The sequence below is a fragment of the Melospiza georgiana genome, chromosome 3, assembly GCF_028018845.1.
Source record: "Melospiza georgiana isolate bMelGeo1 chromosome 3, bMelGeo1.pri, whole genome shotgun sequence".
NCBI classification, from domain to species: Eukaryota; Metazoa; Chordata; class Aves; order Passeriformes; family Passerellidae; genus Melospiza; species Melospiza georgiana.
Window position 1 is genome coordinate 76,180,209 of NC_080432.1, and position 20,905 is coordinate 76,201,113.

At 41.7% G+C, this 20,905-nt stretch overlaps 1 protein-coding gene across 1 annotated transcript; it reads left to right on the forward strand.

Moving 5' to 3' along the window:
* Window positions 1–2,272: 2,272 nt before the first annotated feature.
* On the forward strand, window positions 2,273–20,392 carry SERINC1 (serine incorporator 1). Its single transcript, XM_058021777.1, has 10 exons — window positions 2,273–2,418; window positions 8,784–8,945; window positions 10,421–10,614; window positions 13,432–13,511; window positions 13,700–13,837; window positions 15,108–15,277; window positions 15,377–15,467; window positions 16,623–16,764; window positions 16,872–17,102; window positions 18,852–20,392. The coding sequence occupies exons 1-10, from the start codon at window positions 2,380–2,382 to the stop codon at window positions 18,988–18,990; spliced, it is 1,386 nt and encodes a 461-aa protein (XP_057877760.1). The 5' UTR covers window positions 2,273–2,379; the 3' UTR covers window positions 18,991–20,392.
* The last annotated feature ends 513 nt before the right edge of the window (window positions 20,393–20,905 follow it).

A 20,905-nucleotide genomic window follows, 5' to 3' on the forward strand; every position in this document is an offset into this window, starting at 1 on the left:
CAGGCAGGTTTTAGTAAGAAGCTCCCAAATACAAACAAGAAAAAAAAAAACCAAAAACCTTTTCTGCTATTTGAGTCCTGGTATTTTCTAAAAGGAAATAATCAGAGACATAGTCAAATAATGGACAACCATGATTATCATATTCAAACTCAAAAGGGTTACAGGGAATCAAGGTACCACACTGGGAAGCCATCTGGGTATGATGAATTCCACCCCCCTTCCAATCAAGTAAAACTGGTATTTCACAATATAATTTAATGCTGTCAGGCAACTGTATGGCTTGAAAATGGAATACAATTCCAGAAGAGAAATTCCTATAGCAGATCTTTTCTCTTTTACAATGTCTTAGAAAATATGTGTATTGAAGGAGGAGCAGGATGTGGTTCAGTGAAGCGTACATAATGCTTCAGTATCTTTCCACAGTGGATACTCCAAATAAGATAGCAGAAGTAATGACTGAATCAGAGAACAATGATTGGATTTAGTATTTGGAACAAAAAAATGAGATCAGGTTGGTATGGAGAGAAATAGGCTGCCATGGCTATCAGAAATTCTTGTAAGGAAAAAGAGCACACTGTGAAAATTATGGGAATACTGAAGCGGAAAAAAATCAGTAGCTAATGAAAACTCATCTTTGAAGAAGATTAAAGGTTCCACAAAGGAGAGGGAATGGAGATTATGCATTCATCACATGAAGCAAGCTGCAATGTTGGCTGTGAGCTGATGCTGTGCCTCCAGCACCTTGTGGCTACTGCGGTGGTGTTATGTGGGAGATGAGCACAGCACACCTCGCTGGCTCAAATCAGTGCACAAACAAAAGTGAACATTAAGAATTACTGTTCTGGATCTACTGGCTGAACTAAAGGTACTCCAAAATTTTTAATGTCCACTGATTCTGTGTACTTACCTTTCAAACAAATAGCTATAACAATTTTATTAATTATTTACACTTTTTCTCACTAGACAATTGCAGCCTTCAACCTTCAGCCTGCAAAAATTCCTTCTCAGCCTTTTCATGTTTGATTTTGAAAATAGGATTGCCTTTAAAATCAATTAAAAGTGACAAATTTAGCAACATCCACAGATAAATCAAATCTGAGCCCAGCATGTAGTAGTGTAATGACTGCATGTTAGTAAGAAGAGAAAATTGTAAGAGACAAAAATGTTCTTAAATTGCAAAACAATGTATACTTCTAAGTATTTTATTTTTAAAACCCTGTTTCTTTATGTATCCTTCTTAAGTGTCTAGTTTTGATCTTAAGATTTTTTACAAATGAAAGGGTTGTACTGAGACAGTATCCTTGGTATTATAATACCCTTATTATTAAATATTTTTAATAAATATAAGTATATATTATAATGTTTGTATTATTAAATATATAACCTAAATTTTCTGGTCCTTGATTGATTGTTTTTAAAAGATTTTCAGGCCCTACTTTTTCTTCCAGGACTATTTTTTTGTGGGCCTTTTCCCTTTTTTGGGGCTGTGCTCGTCTACTGTGATTAGTTGGTAATTTCCTTACAGTCTACATAACCCCAGCTAACATCTGTGCACACAGAGGGTGAGGGTCTGCACCTGGCCAGGGGTCTCTGTGACCTGTGTGACTATTAGTATTATAATGGACATAGTTCAGCCATAGGACGCATGGACATTAAATATTTTGCCAAGTTAATAATGTATCCATAGGCGTGCATCAACACCTTAATTTACTACATCCTCAAAGTTTGTTAGCTCCTAGGTGTCCTTGGCTATCTGTTTTACCGTCATACAACAATTTGCTTTACTACATCCAGTTCTCTGCACCTTGATTTGCTGCATCCACAGCTGACAACTAACAAGCTTTAGGCTTTAGCTCCCTTGACTGAAGGATGCTGGCTGCTGCTGTTGCCCTGACTGGATCTCCTTTCCTGATCACTGACAGAACAAGAGGACACAGTCTCTCTCTCAAAGCTACATCAGGGAAGGTATAGGTCGGACATTAGGAAGAAATTTTTCACCGAAAGGAGAATAAAGTACTGGAATGCTCTTCCCCGAGAGGTGGTAGAGCACCATCTCTGGATGTGTTTAGAAAAAGACTGGACATGGCACTAGGTGCTATAGTCTGGTTGAGGTGTTAGGGCATAGGTTGGACTTGATGATCTTAGAGGTCTCTTCCAACCTCGTGATTCTGTGTTTATTAGGCCTGAGGCGTGCAGAGCCCCGATCCCAAGAACCGGCCCCACAGAATCCCTGCGTGCGCGCTCCCGCGCCAGGCCGGCAGTGACGTGCCCGCGCCGTCAGCGGCCGGAAGCGCCGCTGGCAGCAGTAAACAACGGCGTCGGGAGCCGCGGCCGCCGCTTCCATCTTGGAGGAGCCCGAGCCCGAGCCCACCGGGGACCATGGGCAGCGTCCTGGGCCTCTGCTCCATGGCGAGCTGGGTAAGGTGGACGCGGGCGGCGCGGGGGTCCCTCCCTGCCTTTCCCTGCAAGCCGCAGGCTCGGAGCCGGCAGCCGGCGCTTCCCCCCCTCCGCACCCGGGCCTCGCCCGTCGCCTCCCCGCGGCTGTGTCACCCAGGGCGGCTGCGGCGCTGCCTTCCCTCCTGCTCCTGCGGCACGGGGAGGCTGCGGGCCCCTGCCCGGCCCCGTCCGAGCTCGGTCCGCCCCAGTGGCCGCGGCCCCCGCTCCGCCGGGCAGGGCTCTCTCCCCGCCGCGGGAGGGGGCGGGCCCCGCCGTGTTCCCTCTCGGGCTGCTCCCGGGATCCGCGGGGATCCGTCGGAGCCGTTGGGCCGGCGCTGTGGGGAGCTGCGTCCGTAACCCCGACAGGCCGGCCTGCCGAGCTGCTGTGCGCCGCTCAATCCGCGTTGCTGTGCGGGAGGTGCCGCGGTGTCCGCTGAAATCACCTGCCCGAATCTCCAAAGAGTCCGGTCAAATGCTTTGAACTCAGCCTTTCTTTCGGGAAAATCAAAACCCGCACGTTTCCCCGATTCTAATATTTGTATTTAATGCCTCTTTCTTACGGCTTTGTCTGTAGCAGCTCCACCCTTTGTAGCGTCTTTGTCTCGCCGAGCCATCCTTTCCTGGCGGCACAGTAATCCGTGGTAATGTGTCACCACGTCAGTCAGGTGATGTTTGCTCACGGGAAGCAGTAGATTGAGATGGCATTAAGACTCTTGGCACGATGAAGGAAAGCGAAGAAGTTGGTAAAGAGTCTTCAGCTGAGACACTGCTTTTATATCAATAAGTGATATGTCTTTCCAAGTCTTGTCCCTGTCTGTATTGACACAGTCAAGTGGTTTGTGAGTTTTTAGATGTTTGCAGTAAGAATGTCAGTGGGATTGTGAAAATCTGAATTTTTAATACCAAAAATAATTGTACCATGCATGAATCAAATTACATTACCTATTATTAAAGCGTTCATGCACACACTTCTAGTGATATAACAAGACCTCATATTTATCCAGGCTCCTACATCTGAATGTATGGGTTTTGGCTCTTCTAGTACAGAGTGACCTTTAATTAAGAGAGATGATCCATAATCCCTTAATCTCACGTACAAATTATATGAAATTATCATAGAAAATCTGCATAAATTAACTTCCAGGCTGATATGCCTGTAAATGATCAACTAGAACACTGATAATATCCTTTTTACTAATTAGTGTCAGGGCTCATTTTGCTCTCATTAACATTTTACATACTACTTAATGGTTTAGCCAGTTAGGTTTGAATTACTAACTGGATATAGTTAACAGTATTATTTTAAATTATTGTTAAATACTTCATGACATTGTAACTATAGGCTTTATTTCAAATGCTGGAGTTAATATATACTGTGTTTTCAAGTTCATAAACAGGCTTTCTGACAACTGGTTGGTGTTTGTAGTGTTTGAAGAACCCCTATCTACTTGTTCTTGATTGTTTGTTTTTCTGCAGAGAAATTTAGTCTGTTAGATAAAATGATTTCCATGAGATCATAATCTTAAATCAGATTTACTGTGAGTAGTTAACCCCTGTCCCTTCCTTTGAAATGCTCAAACAAATCAGGATGGGTAGTTTTTGTTGGTATTGCTTTTCTCTTTTTCCTGATGGCTTTAAAGGGATCATTTTCTTTCCACATTTAAAGCCACAGCTAATCAGCACTTAGAGCCTGTACAGCAGTTCTGAGCAGGAGGAATCTGTCCACGCTGCTCTCTAGGGATATGTCAGTACAAACTCAGTCTGTGGCTCTGAGGAGGAAGCACCCAGTGAGGGTGAGGGAGCCGCAGGACCAGGTGCAGTGGGGTTGGTGTGGTGCGGGCTGTGGCACTGCCAGCAAAGCTCCCCTGCCCCTGGGGACGCTGCTGTCACTGCTGCCCCTCCGCAGGGCCACAAAGCTCCCCTGCCCCTGGGGACGCTGCTGTCGCTGCTGCCCCTCCGCAGGGCCACAAAGCTCCCCTGCCCCTGGGGACGCTGCTGTCACTGCTGCCCCTCCGCAGGGCCACAAAGCTCCCCTGCCCCTGGGGACGCTGCTGTCGCTGCTGCCCCTCCGCAGGGCCACAAAGCTCCCCTGCCCCTGGGGACGCTGCTGTCACTGCCTCCCCTCCGCAGGGCCACGCGGTGTGCTGTGCAGAGCCTCTCTGCTCAGCCTCCTGCCGTGCTTGTGTCTTCTGTGCTTTTGTGCTGTGCTGCTGCTGTGTGTGACTGCTCTGCACTCCCCTGTGCTGATCAGGCAGTGCTTCACGGTAGCATTTTTAAGAGCAGGGGGAGCCTGTCAGAGATGAGGTTGAGGCCAAAGCCATAAGAGCAGAGTCATCTGAGCAAAAGTCTTCTGCTCCTGACAGCCAGGCTTGATAAGGCAGCGCTGTTTTCCCTCTGCTGTGTCTTGCCTCTATTGTTCTCTTCTCTGAAACAACTGAGCTGCTGTTTTGCTCTTTTAATATTCTCTGTCAAGGCAAAGATCTTGATTAATTCAGTTTCTATAAGCTTAAGAGTAGGGATAATGTAGCTAAACCCTGGCTAGGCCCATCAGGGGTTTAGTGTTTTTGCAAATAATTAATTCAATATATAATCATTTAGTCATTATGCCAGTAGGAAGGTTATGTTTAATATTAAAAACTTGTTCTGTGTGCATCAAGGGCAGTAAAATTTGTCCTTTCATGATTTTGTGGGGTTTTCTGTCTCCTTCTCTCTCCTTCAGTATGCATCTTGTTACGTGTTCCTCATGCAATTTCCACTGCCGTGGGGAATGAAATGACTCTTTGCGCAGGCATGAATTAACTTGTAAGCCCTGCTGGCTGCTCCCAGAATAGGTGTGTGGGTTTGTCTTTTCTTATTTTGCCTTAGTAAGCACCATTGAGCTGCTTATTTTTCCTCAAAAATATAAAAGGATATGAGTTGGTAGGTAAGTAAAGTAAAGGGATATGAGTTGGTAGGTAAGTAAAGTTTCTGGAAGGCAATAGATTTTATTCAGCTGTGTCTGAGTAACTTTTGTCTAAGCTTCCTTACAGAAGCAAATGAAAAAGTACTTGTGGAGTAACTTTTTGTCTGCATCTGTCACTAAGCTGAGTCACACTGGGGAGTTGAGCTTTGATCTCCATGGTAGTATCTTGCAAGTCAGGGTGAGTAGTTTTTGTTGGTATTATTTTTTTGCTGAAATTTTTGTGGGAGATGTGCTTTAAATTTAGGAAGAAAGTGGCACAAACTCACCTTGTCTCCTCTGCTGATAAGGTGAATTCCATGGGCTGAATGTTCCTTGGTTCCTGTTCTTTGTGAAGTCTGTAACAAGTAGTTTTGCTGCTAGTATACTGCTATTTTGTTGGAATGGTGTGCGTTTTATTCTCTTTTGCCAAAGAGAGAATTGGACTGTAACGTGATTCCTTGTATAAGAAGCCAGCTTGTATAAATAGTGTCATGTATCAACAGGTGTCTCTTGTTCAGAGATGGATATGCATGAGCTGTGTAGGGGCAAAACATTTTAAAAGCTGGTGTTGGAGCTCAGACACTCCAGTGAGGTATATATACTCTCTTGAGGCACATTGCTCCAGTGAAGTGGAGACAATCATCTTCATTCCAGCTGCTGCAAGTCTCTCCTGTCTCCAGAAGCATTCATGCTTGCGCTTCCACTGCGGCAAGGAGCAAGTTGCTTGAATTATTTAGGTATCTAACAAACACTGGGATGCCTTACAGAAGTGAGTTTTTGTAACCAGTGCTTCTGTCCCCGTGTTTTCTGCAGCAGTTGAGCCTAATCATATATTCTATTCTGCCAAACTCAACCTTTTATTCAAAAGTATGTTTAGAAATACTAATGCAGACAGAATTAGTTCAAGAAAGTAATTTTTTGAACAGAGAACTGAGATATTTTTCACTGGAAAGGTTATTTGTGTGTGTAGGAAATAGTGTAAGACTGTAGAATTCTGATGCATTTGCAGACAATATTTGGCATACATTTCCTGCTTACAAAGTGTAGCTGCACCTAGTGTAGTTGCTTGCAGTTGCAGAGCAGCCTCAAAGGTCCATCTATGTCAGGACATTCCTCTGGCTGCCCTGGGTGATCCAAGACCCTGGCAAGGAGCTCAGAGACCTTAGCACAGAGTCAAAAACACCTGTCTTTGATTTTAGTCCATAGAAAAAATTACTGACTTTGTGTGAAGATTTACAAGCCACAAGAGTTTAAGTAGAATGATAGTTAATTTGTCACAGAGTGAAAAAGTAGAATTTTGAGATTTTAGAAGGGGGGTTCAAGAAGCAAAATAAAAGAATCTGAGCATCTCCTCTCCTCCTTCTTGTCCTCCATCTTCTGCTGTGATGGTGACATTTTTCGATTGGTTTAGAGACAGACTGCCTAACATAAGTAAAAGGTATTGGAAAATTATTGTAAATAAAGTACACGTAGTTCTTAGTATAAAAAGTCAACACCACCCCAAAGTCAGTCAGTGTGCCACAAACCAACCTGCCAGACAAATCTCAGCAGGTCAGAGAAAGAATGTAATAGATAAAATAAACAACCTTGGAAAGCAGAACCAGTGAATCTCGACTTCTTCTTCAGTCATGGGGCTAGAAAAAAAGACTTTCTAATACCTCAAGAGTCATCTCAACCACAAAAGCCCGAGACACCTACTCCATCTTTTATGAAGAAGAGGGCCTGAGTGGGATGATCTGGTACTCTGTCCAGTTGCATCCTGAACACCTCCAGTGGTGGAGACTCTTACCATATCCTTGGGGAGGTTGTTGCAGGGACTGGTTGCTCTCAGTGTAAATAATAACTGTTAAATCCTGAAATACTTTTAATGAGAATCTGCCTAGTTTCAGTGGTTTAGCAGACACATGTAATGGTGAAGTTTGCCAATTCAAAGATGATTCTGTAGCGTAGTGGAGTGAAGATTGTTGGCTCCTTGAGAAGGAACACGTGCCAAAAGAATACAGGGGAGTTATTTAGAAGATGAAGTTTGTGTGAGTCTGGTTGAAACTGTAGGAATGCTAATCGGCCTTGTCCGGAGGGTTTCCCAGGAGTGTTGTGGCAATCTGTCTGCTTTTCCCGGCAACCCCTGGGGCTCTTCCGGTAGCAGCAGACTGCTTGCATTTTTGGTTGTCATATGATTAAACTGCTGAGAACTCCTTCTGACACATGCCTGTCATACTGGGTGACTGGAATGTCCTGGTCATGTGGCCTTCTAACTACTCCTGTCCTTAGGTGAGTGTGTGTCTCAAGCAGTGATGGACACCTGTGGATTTTGTCCCATGGTGGAGTTGTCCCTGTATGTGTGTCGGGGGAGAAGCTGGGTTTTAACTCTGTTCTGTATCTTCGTGTGTCATGGTTTCTTGTACTTCAGAGAAGGGCAGTGATCACACATTTTGACTGTACCTTTCCTCCTTTGGCTAATGTTTGCTTGTGGGACCTTGCCTTTCTTTTACTTCCCAAGTTGTCACACTGCACGTGGCAGAGAATTGTTCCCTGCTTCCCAACCCTCTCCTGGTGAAATAGCTCCCTTTTTTTCTTCCTGTAATTTTCTATGTGAGAATTAAATATAGGTAAATTTTGTCCTGTTTGGTTTTCCCCCCTTGTAGTATTACAACTGTACAGCATTCCCCATGATACCATGATATTGGTATCAATATCATACAGTATTGATAGCAAATATCAACTTCTGCTGTTGATATTTGGTATCAATAACACATGTTCTGCATATTTGCTCTGTTCTTAGTTTGTAACTTTTACATTGCATAAGTTAATTTTGCAGACTAACAGAATCATGTGATATGTGAGTAACTGCTAATATGAAATAGTTTGCAACCTAAGATTTAGGCTCTATCACCTTTTTTTTTGTGTTTTGGAAATATTTATGGCCCCAGTGAGGATTTTATCCCAACTGTGCCAGGTGCTGAGAGTGTACCTACATAACAGTTGTGCTCATATCTTTTTCCTGTGGTGTGTTTCTTTAATCTCTGCAGCTGTGGAAGGGAGGATGTAGTTGCTAACAAAAGCATTCCTTGCATGTCATTTGACTGAAATGAAATAAAATTCAAGAGAGCAAATGAGCCTGAATCCAGTCTTTATTTCTTCTGAATGGCTAAATGATTACTTGCAACTATTGAGAAGTATTAGAAATCACTAATTTCACCTAATGTGCAGCGGCGCATTGGGAAGCGCTGTTGTTTGGTGGCAGTGTGGCATGTAGCAGTGACTTAGTCTGCACCAATGGTGGGATGCACAGGATGAGTAATTTTCCATCATATGTGATGATCTGTGCAGCCTGATTAAATATTGAAATCTAGTAATATAGTAATCCAAAGCTTTTTAAATAATTCATGTTCTGTCTTTTTGTCAGATACCATGCTTGTGTGGAAGTGCCCCGTGCCTGCTGTGCCGATGCTGCCCCAGCGGAAACAACTCCACCATAACTCGGCTGATTTATGCCTTCTTTTTACTTCTGGGCGTCAGCGTTGCCTGTGTGATGCTCATACCTGGCATGGAAGAGCAGCTGAAGAAGGTCAGGTTATTTATTGCTAGCATTTTTGGGAGAACAAATCTTACAAATAATAGTAATTGACATCTTGAAAAGCATGGGTTTTATTTGGAAATATGTCATTTTGCTACCAGCTGTGCTTCACAGTCACCATTAATTTGTTTGTGAGTCAGAGATGTTGTGGGAAGATCCCTCTATAGGTGAAAAGCACTCTTTTGAGGTAAAGCCTCTTCTTCTCCAGAGCAGAAAAGATTTTGTATCAAACAAGAAAATTTATGTATGTGTACTTTCAAATTAAGTATTATTGAGATGCTTGTATTTATGGCACTTAATTGATTTTTATTGTGGTTGTGATTAAAAAAAACCAACCACACTCTAAGATGTCTTCTAGTTTTGTCATGCTGTGCTAGTTAAAATTCTATTTTAAATTCTGCGGTGTGTAACAAAAGTATTTTTCACTCATCATAGTAGCCTGTTTTCCACCTAGGGAATTAGGAAGTGTTTGTAGCATCTTACAGTTTATTAGCTATATGAAGGTGCAATATAAAACTGGAGAATGGTAATGTGAATTACAGTAGAGCGTACAGGTTCACTGAACTTGGGTTGCATGTACTTCAGTTCTGTTTTGCAGTCTTCAGTTTTTTTCAGTAGATAGTAGCTTTGGTTAGGCATGATTTTCATGGTTTTCCCCCCAAATTATTCATCTGTAAATGTGTATTGTAGGTTGGTGTAGTTACCACTTTAGAGCTTCAGTGAGAGCCAAGTTAGTTACCTAGGAAAGAAAATTACAGCCTTCTGGAGTATGATTTGACTTCTGAAAGATATTGCTCATGTCCTGGTAGTGACTGGAGAGAATGTTCTCAGCTGTTTCATATGGAAATTACAGACACACCTAATTGATAGTGAGGGTACTTTTCTTGGGAAAGGCTGTGTCTGTTTTAAAGAGATGTAAGTAGGCTGCCACCTCCTAGCTATGTCATAAGCCTGATAGTAACTGTCAAGTCAAATTTACAAGTTCACAGATCTTTAATTATCTCTTGATTCAGATCAGCAAGGGAAAACTGCATTTCTTTGAGAAGTTCTGAAATTGCTAATAACATAAAAAACCTGTTAATAAGATCCCTGTCCCACTCATGGAAACATTCAAGGTCAGGTGGAATGGGGCCTCAAGCAACTTGATGTAATTGAAGATGTCCTTGCCCATGGCAGAGGGGTTAGTCTAGGTGAGCTTTAAAGGTCTTCTCCAACCCAAACTATTTAATGGAAAGATTTATTTCATTTTATCCCGCCTATGCAGGTTTTTTTTTTTCCTTGCGTGTGTTTGATATTCTAGTTGGACTGTAGCTAATGATGCAGTCCTTCAATATCATATTTTCTAACAGTGTTTATAGTTACATAATGTTACAATATTAATAAATTGAGTATTGGAAATGTATTAATATTCATTTACTGACAGTAAGTCTTTTAATGATGACTCATGTGTCTTGTATTTATCACAGATTCCTGGATTTTGTGACGGAGGGTTGGGAACAAGTATTCCTGGTGTGCAGGGCCACGTGAACTGTGATGTGCTGGTTGGCTACAAGGCTGTGTACCGCGTGTGCTTTGGCATGGCCATGTTCTTCCTGCTCTTCTCCTTGCTGATGATCAAAGTGAAGAGCAGCAATGACCCCAGAGCAGCGGTGCACAATGGGTAAGATGCAGAAATGAGTGCTGACATGAGTTAGTGATTAATTTTTGTTTCATTCCACAGAGAGTTTTTCAAGAAATAAAAATATTTAGGAGCCTCATCTGAATTATGTTCCTCTTAACTTTGAAGTTTGTAAGAACTTTTTTTCGTTTCTGAACAGTTTTGTTTTAAAGGTTATAGTAGTTACACATATATATGGATATAGATGTATAAAACATATCTTTTCTCTTTCTGCTATCTTCTCAGTTGCCCCTCTGCAAAACGAAAAGAGTTATGTGTCTAGGTTCTGAGCTTCCCAGTGAATTTTCATTTGTATTTCATTTTAGTTAAGATTATCAGATGGAAGAATATAGTGGAATTTCAGCTTGTGTATTGACACAAGCAGTAGTTTTCATCCAAGTTCTGCCTATGTGTAATGAAGCTCCTTGAACCAAGGAAGTGTAAATATTTGTGAGAGGACATGATGCTAAAAAGCTTAAAACCATTTATGGTGCCTAATCTTGGTGGTCACAGTGTTTGCTTAGACTACTGCTTTTTAGAGGTGACTACATTTAACAGAAGCTATGAACAGCTAAGCCAAGAATTTTATTTTGTATTCAGTATAGTAGGATTAAACGTGTCTAACATAAAAAGAGAAAAAGCTTCAAATTATTTCTGTAGGGGAAAATAATTAAGACTGAGCAGAATATTGCTTTGTTTACTTTTGGGTTTTTGGAAAAGAAAAAGAGAGTACATATTAAGGTATGTTAGCAAGAGTAACTCAGTTCAGCCTTTCCCTCCACCCTGCTTTGTTCAGGAGAACATGCTTGTTGCAAGCAAAAAGAAAGTGGTTCAGTTACATTCTGTATCAGAGCTCTGTTGTTTTTTGGTTCTTTTTCAGAAAAAGGCACATGGTGATTTCCCATAATGAGGAATGTTTTTTACCTAAATTTTTTCTAAAGTGTTTGGGATCTTCTTGATAACCTTATTTGGAGTTGTGCTCTCCAATACAAATTTAGGTACTGTTTATGCAACCCATAGCAGTGTGCTCTTCTTAGCCAATCTAACATCAGCACTAGGATAAAAGGAAAAATTTAACTGTTGCTGGTAAAATATTTAAATAACATTACTTTCAATACTTCTGTAATAACTCGTTGCTTCAATAATATGCATTACAGTGAGCTTTACGAAAAGCATTATGGCTTTTAATTTTTGAAATTGTCTGTATGTTCAGTAATATTTTGAGATGTAATCTTTTTTTCAGTGATTTGAAATATTCAGAATATTAGGGTTTTGCATATAGGTGTATTAACTTTTTCATGCTTGCATGCAAGTTAAGCTCAATAATACAGTCTGGTGCCAATGCTCACCTTCTCTGCTTTTTTAATGGTAGTCAGAGTGGTTTCTTGTCTCAGGTTTATGATGACAATAGAAAAAAATAAAATATATCCACAAGATAATTACTAGCTTGTACAGAATGCACAGCAGCTTTAGGTGTTATTTCAGATGACTGTTGTTTTCAGTTGTAGAATGGGGTAGAGCAGTAAGATCCATCAAAAAAGTCTAGAATTAGAGATTAAGTATATATAAACTTGAACCCATTTCTATTTCTATAATTGAGACTGACATTGATTAAAAAAGTGGATTCTAAAACTACTTTTAGTGGGGTTTGTATTGCACTGTAAATGTTACAACTTAACTCAACTTTCAGACTGGATTTTGTCACCTCTCTGTATCCCAGGGAGTTAGTCCATTTTGTTCTGTGTTCTACACTCCTGTCATCTCACATAATTCCTCTCCACACAACTGGAATTTGTTCTTCTGGTATCCATCACTTGATTGTAACAGCCAGCAGGAGAGATTAAACTTGCTAAAGTATGGGAATAAATGGGAAGGGATAGAAAACTTGAAAAACTGACAAGTGGTTGACATTGTGGGGGTGTGGTACATATCTTTGTGGTGTTATATTCAGTTTTGAAGTGCATGTAGATGGCATCATGCCTGTTTTTGGAGCGGCCTGTCACTGGGATCAGAAAAAATAGTCTTTACCTCCTTACAGTTTAGTTGGCATAACAGTTTGAAGTTCTCTATGCAGGGTATATTTATACAGTTAGTGTTTGGGGTGAGTTGTTGTGTCTTTGGTGAAGGATATTCCCATGTATGCTTTCTGGAAACATCTGATCTCTTTTGATGGTCTGTGAGTTCATGTCTTTTACTGGAAGAAAAATTCCAATGACACTGCCCTGAAGCAGGGACTTGGAACTTGATTGTGTCTTTTCTGTGCAGGATAAATGATTTGCTTTTGTTTTTGTGGTAAATCCTCATCAGCTCAGTAGGCCTAAAGAATCTGAAGTTGGATGGGAAGAATCTAGACGTTTGTAAATTTCTCTCATGTAGGAAGTGAACCAGGACTGGTAGGGAGCTCCAGCATAATATTTTATGTCATTGTAGGCATCAGTGTGATCTTTGATATTAAAAGTACAAAGAGATTTTTTAACCCATTTTTCTGATATGCAGACAAACCAGCAATCTCACTGCTCTGGTTTAAAACATTCTTATGAAGAGAAAAAGCAGCTCAAAATTGGCCTAATTTGGAACTCTCAAGTAAGAAGATACATCTGGGAAATGTGTCAAACTCTGTGTCAGTCTAACACGGGTTAAGCATAATTTTTTAGAGAGCAAAAATCTTGGGCAGATAAAATTTTTATTCTGCTTCAAGTGAGGCAAGTTAAGAATGAGCAAATTAAAAAAAAAACAAAAAACAACTCTTAAAGATGTGTATTTTATATATGAATTAGACCAGACTTAACAGTTGCCTTATTTTCTTTTATTTCCCTTTAGATTCTGGTTCTTTAAATTTGCGACGGCGCTTGCAATTAGTGTTGGAGCTTTCTTCATCCCAGAGGGACCATTTACAACTGGTGAGGGAATGTTGTCTTCCTCTGTATCATGGTGCAATCATACTTAGTTTTAAATAAAGTAAGTGCATGCTGATGTCATACAGTTTTAATTGTAGCTGTGTAACTGTAGTGCTTCTGTGTGTTTAGGGACACTGCGATGGGGGGTAAACCTATGGTTCTTAACTGATTTTGTTTTACTTCTCTTCTAGTGTGGTTCTATGTAGGTATGGCTGGAGCATTCTGCTTTATTCTTATTCAGCTCGTCTTGCTTATTGACTTTGCCCATTCCTGGAATGAATCTTGGGTTGAAAAAATGGAGGAAGGAAACTCAAGATGCTGGTATGCAGGTATGGAGGGACTATACTACAGTCAAGTTTTAACTTTAATTTAATGTGCATTGTGTTAAGTAAGTTACTTACTGAATAGTTAATTTTACCAATGCAGAAAGGGCTGCTTCATGCAGGAGTGTCATTTTCTCAGATGTGTAGTTCAGCTCCATTGCTGTCATTCTGTTGTCAGGTTAAATAAGGGGAAGCAGGGAGAGATGCAGCAGCCTCTGAGTAATAAGATCTGTTCCCTGGGTGCAAGGCATGAGTTTCACAGAATCACAGAATGGGTGAGGCTGGAAGGGAGCACATCAGCTCATCTGATGCAGCCTCCCAGCTCAGGCAGGGTCATCTGGAGCACACATGGCACAGGATTGTGTCCAGATGGTTCTTGAATATCTCCAGTGAGGGAGACTCTACAACCTCTCTGGGCAGTTTATTCCAGGGTGCAGTCATACACAAAGTAAAGAAGATCTTCCTCATGTTCAGGTGGAGCTTTCTGTGCATCATGGTATCAGAAAAGTGGCAACTGCAGCTTTTAGGATTTTTCTTGTTCTGTTTTTTTTGGGTCAGTTTGGGGTTTTTTTGTTGGGGTTCTTTGGTTTTGGGTTGTTTGTTTGTTTGTTTTGGTGTTTTTTGTTTTTTGTTTTTTTTTTTAGTCGTAGCTTTTGCTAGCTCTTCAGTGCTTAGTGATTAAAAACAAAGTAACCTGCTAGTGCATCATGTTGAGTAGAATCATCTCAAACAATTGTTTTTTCTGGTTGCCAGTTAATCATTCTTTGGAGGTGTACGCTAACTGAAAGGTCAAGGTAGTGAAGGAGAGTAAAGTCATCTCACTAGAGAAATGTTATTTTAATAAAGTGTTTCAGATTTTATAATTTAGGTGTTTCTGAAGACAGTATGGCCTGTGTTAATTCAGTGGCTGCTTCTCTATTTAGTGTTTGTTCTAAGATGTAATTTGGAAATGAGATTTTGTGTTAGCCTCGGAAGCTGAAGTATTTCTTCAGTTTCTTTTTTAAGCTGTTAGCCAAAGTGTGTCCAGTACAGCTATCTGTGTTCCTTTGTCCTCCTTGCTCTTCCTGGTTGCTGTTAGGGCAATGGAGAATGAAGCATGGCCTCAGGATTCCAATGTATTGTTTCTTCACAGGCTATTTGAGAACTTCTTTTACATTTCAGTACTCAGAATTCTTGTTGTATATTGTATCCCACACTTGATAATCATGCAGTATTTATTCCAATCATAGTAGTCTCTGTTATTAACCAGTTTAACTGTGGTTTTGTTTCTTCACAGCTCTCCTCTCAGCTACAGCTGTCAACTATCTGCTGTCTCTGGTAGCTATTGTCTTGTTTTATGTTTATTACACTCATCCAGAAGGTTGTTCTGAAAACAAGACATTCATCAGTGTTAATATGCTCCTGTGCATTGGTGCTTCTGTAATGTCAATTCTGCCAAGGATTCAGGTACGATTTTAATTCTGTTACCTCCTGTATTATCACAATATAATTGTGCCTGCAACTTTTGATTGCCTAACTTACCTGTTCTGTGACTCCTTTGTCTAGGAATCTCAGCCAAGATCTGGTTTGCTGCAGTCTTCGGTGATCACAATTTACACCATGTATTTGACTTGGTCAGCCATGACCAATGAGCCAGGTAAGTGTAGGAACAATGTAGAGCATTTTGGGTAACCAGTTCAGCAATAAATTGTGCTTCCACTTCTTGCAGGGCAGCATTAGAGCAGGGTAACAGAATGTGCATAAGGTAGGGCTCAGCTACATGTACTGCTAGGAGCCCACTCTCCTGAGGGATAGGAAGGGATGGGCAGCAGGGAGGGAGGGCAGGGTCTGCCTGGCTGGTCCAGGCAAGTTCCCTTGAGGGGGAGAGGGAAGCAGAGTGCCACTTCTTCTGGGAGGTGCTCACCTGTTCCTCCCCCCAGAGCCACACTCCCAGCAACAATGTGGGATGTGTAAAATAGCAACATGGCCTTGCCCACACATCTCTGAGCCCACCCCCCTGCAACCAGCATGCTAAGATTGTGTCTTTTCCCCCTGCTTGTATGGCATGTAATTTCTGCTCTTTACTGGCAGAACTGCAGTATTCTAAAGCTTAGATTTTGCAGATCAGTGCAACTCCCCTGAGGAGTCTAGGAGTTTCATCTCTCTACCAGTGCAGAAATTATGATGATTAAAATAAATCACCAGATATTGATTTTAGTGGTTTTAATTGGGTCTCTGACCCTTTTGTCTTAGCTGTGGACAGTCTTCTGTGCTTCTGTGTCATGGAATACATGAGTCATCTAATTCAGGCAGTGATTATGGAAAAATAAGATTGTCTACTACTTTCAGCTGCTTCATCAGTGTTACCTGTGGATGCTGTGGGTTGGGAACCACTCATAATAAAAAACTGACTTACTGGCATTGTTTTCCATTTCTGGGATGACTTGGGTACCCCATCTATAGAATATGTTTGTCAAACCTGTTTTCTAGCAGTAGAATTTCTGAAGCTTATACAGAAATTTCTGTTTTGTTGCATCTAATTATGTCAGATGGAATAGTAAAGCAGTTGATGCATATCTTACATAAGTTCAGAATCCTTTTATCTGCCCAAAGACATAGATTTTTATGCCATATACTGTCATTTCCCTGCTCTAGAGAGATTCAGTAGGCTAAAATTAAATTCAAATTTCACTTAAAGACTGTCACAGTCACGACGTTCCTTTCTATTTCTGTGCATTCAGCATGGAAATGTGCTATTAAATATTTGTCCTGTTCTTGTTTTATGTAAGTTCTAATGCAATTTCCCTCACAGACAGGCGCTGTAACCCCAGTCTGCTGAGCATCATTGGTTACAACAGCACCACCATTCCAACCCAAGGTCAGGTAGTGCAGTGGTGGGACGCGCAAGGGATTGTAGGACTGGTTTTGTTTCTGCTGTGTGTTCTCTATTCAAGGTAAGATTCCTTTAAAAAAATACATTAATTTGTATCACTTCTTATTGTTGGATATGAAATTGTATTTATTTGGGTATCTGTACCATGTCCTTTCCTGTCATATCCAGCATCCGGACATCCAACAACAGCCAGGTTAACAAGCTGATGCTGACCAGCGATGAGTCAACGCTGATAGAGGATGGAATGCCCAGGAGTGATGGCTCCCTTGATGATGGGGATGATGTTCACCGAGCTATAGATAATGAGAGGGATGGAGTTACTTACAGTTACTCCTTCTTCCACTTCATGCTTTTCCTGGCATCACTGTATATCATGATGACACTTACCAACTGGTACAGGTATTTATCTTTGATTAGATGTTGTGCTGATAATGAGCATACAAGAGGCTGTCTCTTGCTGGAAAAGGAGGCACAAGTTGCATGCTCTGGAATGTCAGTCTTGAGTGAGCCTTCTCAAGGGAAGTGTATCTGAAAACTGTAGCCAACCTTGTTCACAAGTGCCTGCCATATTTTCTAGGATGATTCGTGTTATTCACTGAACTGCTGAAATGCATCCTGCTAAAGTGAACAGGATAAAGTCTTAAATTATATAACAATTAAAAATTAGTAAACACTAGGCCCATGTCTAGTACAGAGAGCTAGAAAAAGGACATGTTATATCAACAGGTCAAGGGGAAGGTGTTTCTTCCCATCTCCTCCAGTTCTGGGGCTTCCCAATATGAGAGAGACAAGGGCATATACTGGAGAGAGTCCAGCAAAGGGCCACAAAGATGATTAAGGGACTAGAGCATATGTGGTATGAGGAGAAGCTGAGAGAGCTGGGACTGGTCAGCTTGGAGAAGAGAAGGCCCAAGGGGTGTCTCACCAATGTGTAGAAACACCTGAAGGAGGTGTGCAAAGAGGATGGAGCCAGGACTTCTCAGTGGTGCCCAGTGACACGGCCAGAGGCAAAAGCCACAAACTGAGACATATGTGGTTCCCTCTGAACATCAGGAAACATGTTTCCATTGCTAGGGTGACTCTGAGCACTGGTGCAGGTTGCCAGGGGAAGTTGTGGAATTTCCATTTTTGGAGGCACTCCAAAGCTGTCTGAGGCAGCTGGATTTAGGTGTCCCTGCTGGAACAGTGGAGCTGGACTTGAGAACCTTCAGTAGTCTCTTCCAATCACAGCCATTCTCTGATGGGGCTTGGTGGAAGGAAATTATGTTGTCTGATCCTTGGAAAAAATCCTAACAATAAAATAGTCCTCCTGTGTGTGAACTGTTGCTAACAGCTAGATCAGATCAGAATTAAAAAATACAGCTTACGGTCTCTAGTTACATGGCAAAGAACAATTTGTATCGAAAAAGCAACACTAAAAGCTACTTCCTTCAGAAATAGCTCTTAATAGATAGTCCTGCTGTGAAATTGATTTGTGGCCCTACTTGGGTCCAATATGACATCAAGATGATCAATTTCTCTAGGTGGTGTCTTGTCCTGTTCTTCTAAAGTTCTTCTAAGCCTTCTGATGTTTACATTTTTGTCATGGAGTTTCTTGTAAATAATGATTGTTTTGCATTCCTTTCTGGAGGAGGAGAGAATTGATGGACTGTTGGTTTGACTAGTATGGTTGGAGAGGTGGCAATTTCATCCTCCAATCCATGGTCACTTTTGGAATTCTGTAAATAACAAAGTCGGGAAATGCACTCTTTTTTGCCTTGGACATATCAGTGTGTGAGTGTTGTTCATGTCATACTGCAACAGTGGTGTCCTTTGGCAAGGCAAAATACATTCTCTTTGTCTCGAAGTGCTATCGATTTACTGCCTTTCTGCAGATTTGTTAGAGATTCCTTGTAATTATTTCTGCTTTTTGGCAGCTTCTCATACTGAGTATTTTTTGTGCTGTGGTTGTTTTTCCACCTCCTGTGACACCTACATACAAGTTGTGTTCTTGTACAGACTGGTGTGAACTGCCTGGGAGAAGGGTCCTTTGGTGTGTGAATTGAGAATGATCTCCTGTGAAAACAGTGTTGAAGGGTAGCTTAGAACACAAGTATGTTATATTGAAAAAAATTGCAAATGATCCTTTGTCTTTTCCTTGGTTCACAGCCCGGATTCTTCCTACGAGACAATGACCAGCAAGTGGCCGTCGGTGTGGGTGAAGATCTCTTCCAGCTGGATTGGCATCGTGCTGTACGTGTGGACTCTGGTGGCTCCGCTGGTTCTCACCAACCGCGACTTTGACTGAGCTGCGCTGCTCTGGAGGAGGCTGTGCTAGCACCACGCGTCCCTGAAACAAACAGTATTCCAGCTAGTAGTGCGGGTGTAAATACATGTGTGTGTGCTGTCCAGGTAGTATTCCCTGCTTTGTCCTGCATGATTACCTTGAATCATGTCTTGTCATTTCAGTAAATGACTTTTTCTAGCTCAGCTCAGTGGTAATTGCTGTAACGATGGTTTTCAGAGGATTACTCCTCCTTTGAGTGCTTTGGGAGCACAAGATGTAAGATCGAGAGCTTTGGGGGAAGTATGTTTTCTTCCCCTCAATTGCATTAAATGGTTGTAGGAAAAGAAGTGCAAGTGTTAATTAGGGTAATTAAACAGCGCTAGGTCAGGCTTTACAAGTGAAGAGGGTCTGCCTTTGATGATCCCTATTGCCTTGATTCCAAAGTAAGCCTTGAGTAAGTGTTGTTAGACTCAAAGGAGCGCCGTGGGTTCACTGGATGTCTTGCAGCACTTAGACACTACCAGCCTGACTTTTCCCATGCCGAGGGCAGCGGTACCTTCCGCACAGATGTGAGGGGGAAAACTTGCACCTGGAGCTGCAGAGGAGCCAGTCCAGTGTGCCCCACTGCACACAGGACAGGCACCCTGGGGAGAATATCCTGGTATCAGAAGCATGTTTTTAAGGCACCTGTTTACAATGTGCATCTACATAGTATTATTGGTTTTTTAAGTAGTTTAAGTAGCATAGCTGTGCTGTAATTTATTGCTGTTTTGTGTGCCACTTTCTTGGCTAAGCTACAATCATGAAGTTTGCAAGGAGCCGAGTGGTAAAAGCCTGTAAGCCCTTTAGAGGAATTGAGTATTGCGATTAAAAAAAAAACGTGGAGAAAAAGAAGCACTGAAGTTACAATAACTAAAGGAGGAGGTTTGCATTTACTGAGGCTTCAACTGAAGGGTTTCTTAAAATATTTGGGGCTCTGAATCTTGAAATCTTTTACTGTATTAGATATTTTGCTTGTTGTCCATTGCCAGAGATGGACTTGAGCCTAGAAAGTCTAAATCTAGGCACTTCCTGTGCAGTTACGAAGTCTTAAAATGCTTTTGTGCTTGCTGCTTTGTAACTGAAGTACATAAGCTGCATAATTTCTGTTACTTGCTACAACTTGAGCCTAGAGCCGCCTGACTGGGAGTGACCCTGGAGCCTGCAGCAGATGTCATGCTCATCCCTTTCTGTGGTGTTGGTAACTGTGACTTCCTGTTGCTATTCTCTAAGCTTTTATTTTAATTCTGCACCTGAACACTGACATTTACTGCAAAAAATCTGACATGTCAAGTCAAACTTGAGACAGTAATGGAAGGATTAGTAAAGGCTTGTAATAATTTGGAATATGTTGTTACCTTATTAATAAATAAATTTGGATGAAGATGTCCCATGACTTTTGATGTCTCATGCTGCTGCCGGATGTGGCTATTGCAAGGGTTTGTATAACCTTCTCATCCTCTCTTCTGGGGATGCTTTGTAGCACTGTCAGGTTCTGAGAAGAACCAACAGTGCTGCAGAGCACACCTGTGAGTCCCTGGCTCTTTCAGGAGGTCACCTGTAACCCCCTGGGTGAAGTTCTCTGACAGTCCTATGCCCTTGGCAGCCATGTCCCAGTAAACACTAACGTGCTTTGCACCTGGAACTGCGTTCTTGCCTCATCAACTGCTGCCACCTCACTGGATCACACCTGTTTGAATTCAGGTAAAACACCTGAACATCACTTCTACAGTCCTGTAACAAAGTTCCTGAGTCCTGTAGCAAAGAACAAATTGCTGAATTCAGAAAATGGGCAGACTGCTCTGTCTATGGATTCAGCTCCTTGTACAAGTGGCCAGATTACTCTGGAAAAAAACCTTGGATCCACTTCCAGAGCTGGGGAATGTGGCTTTTGTGT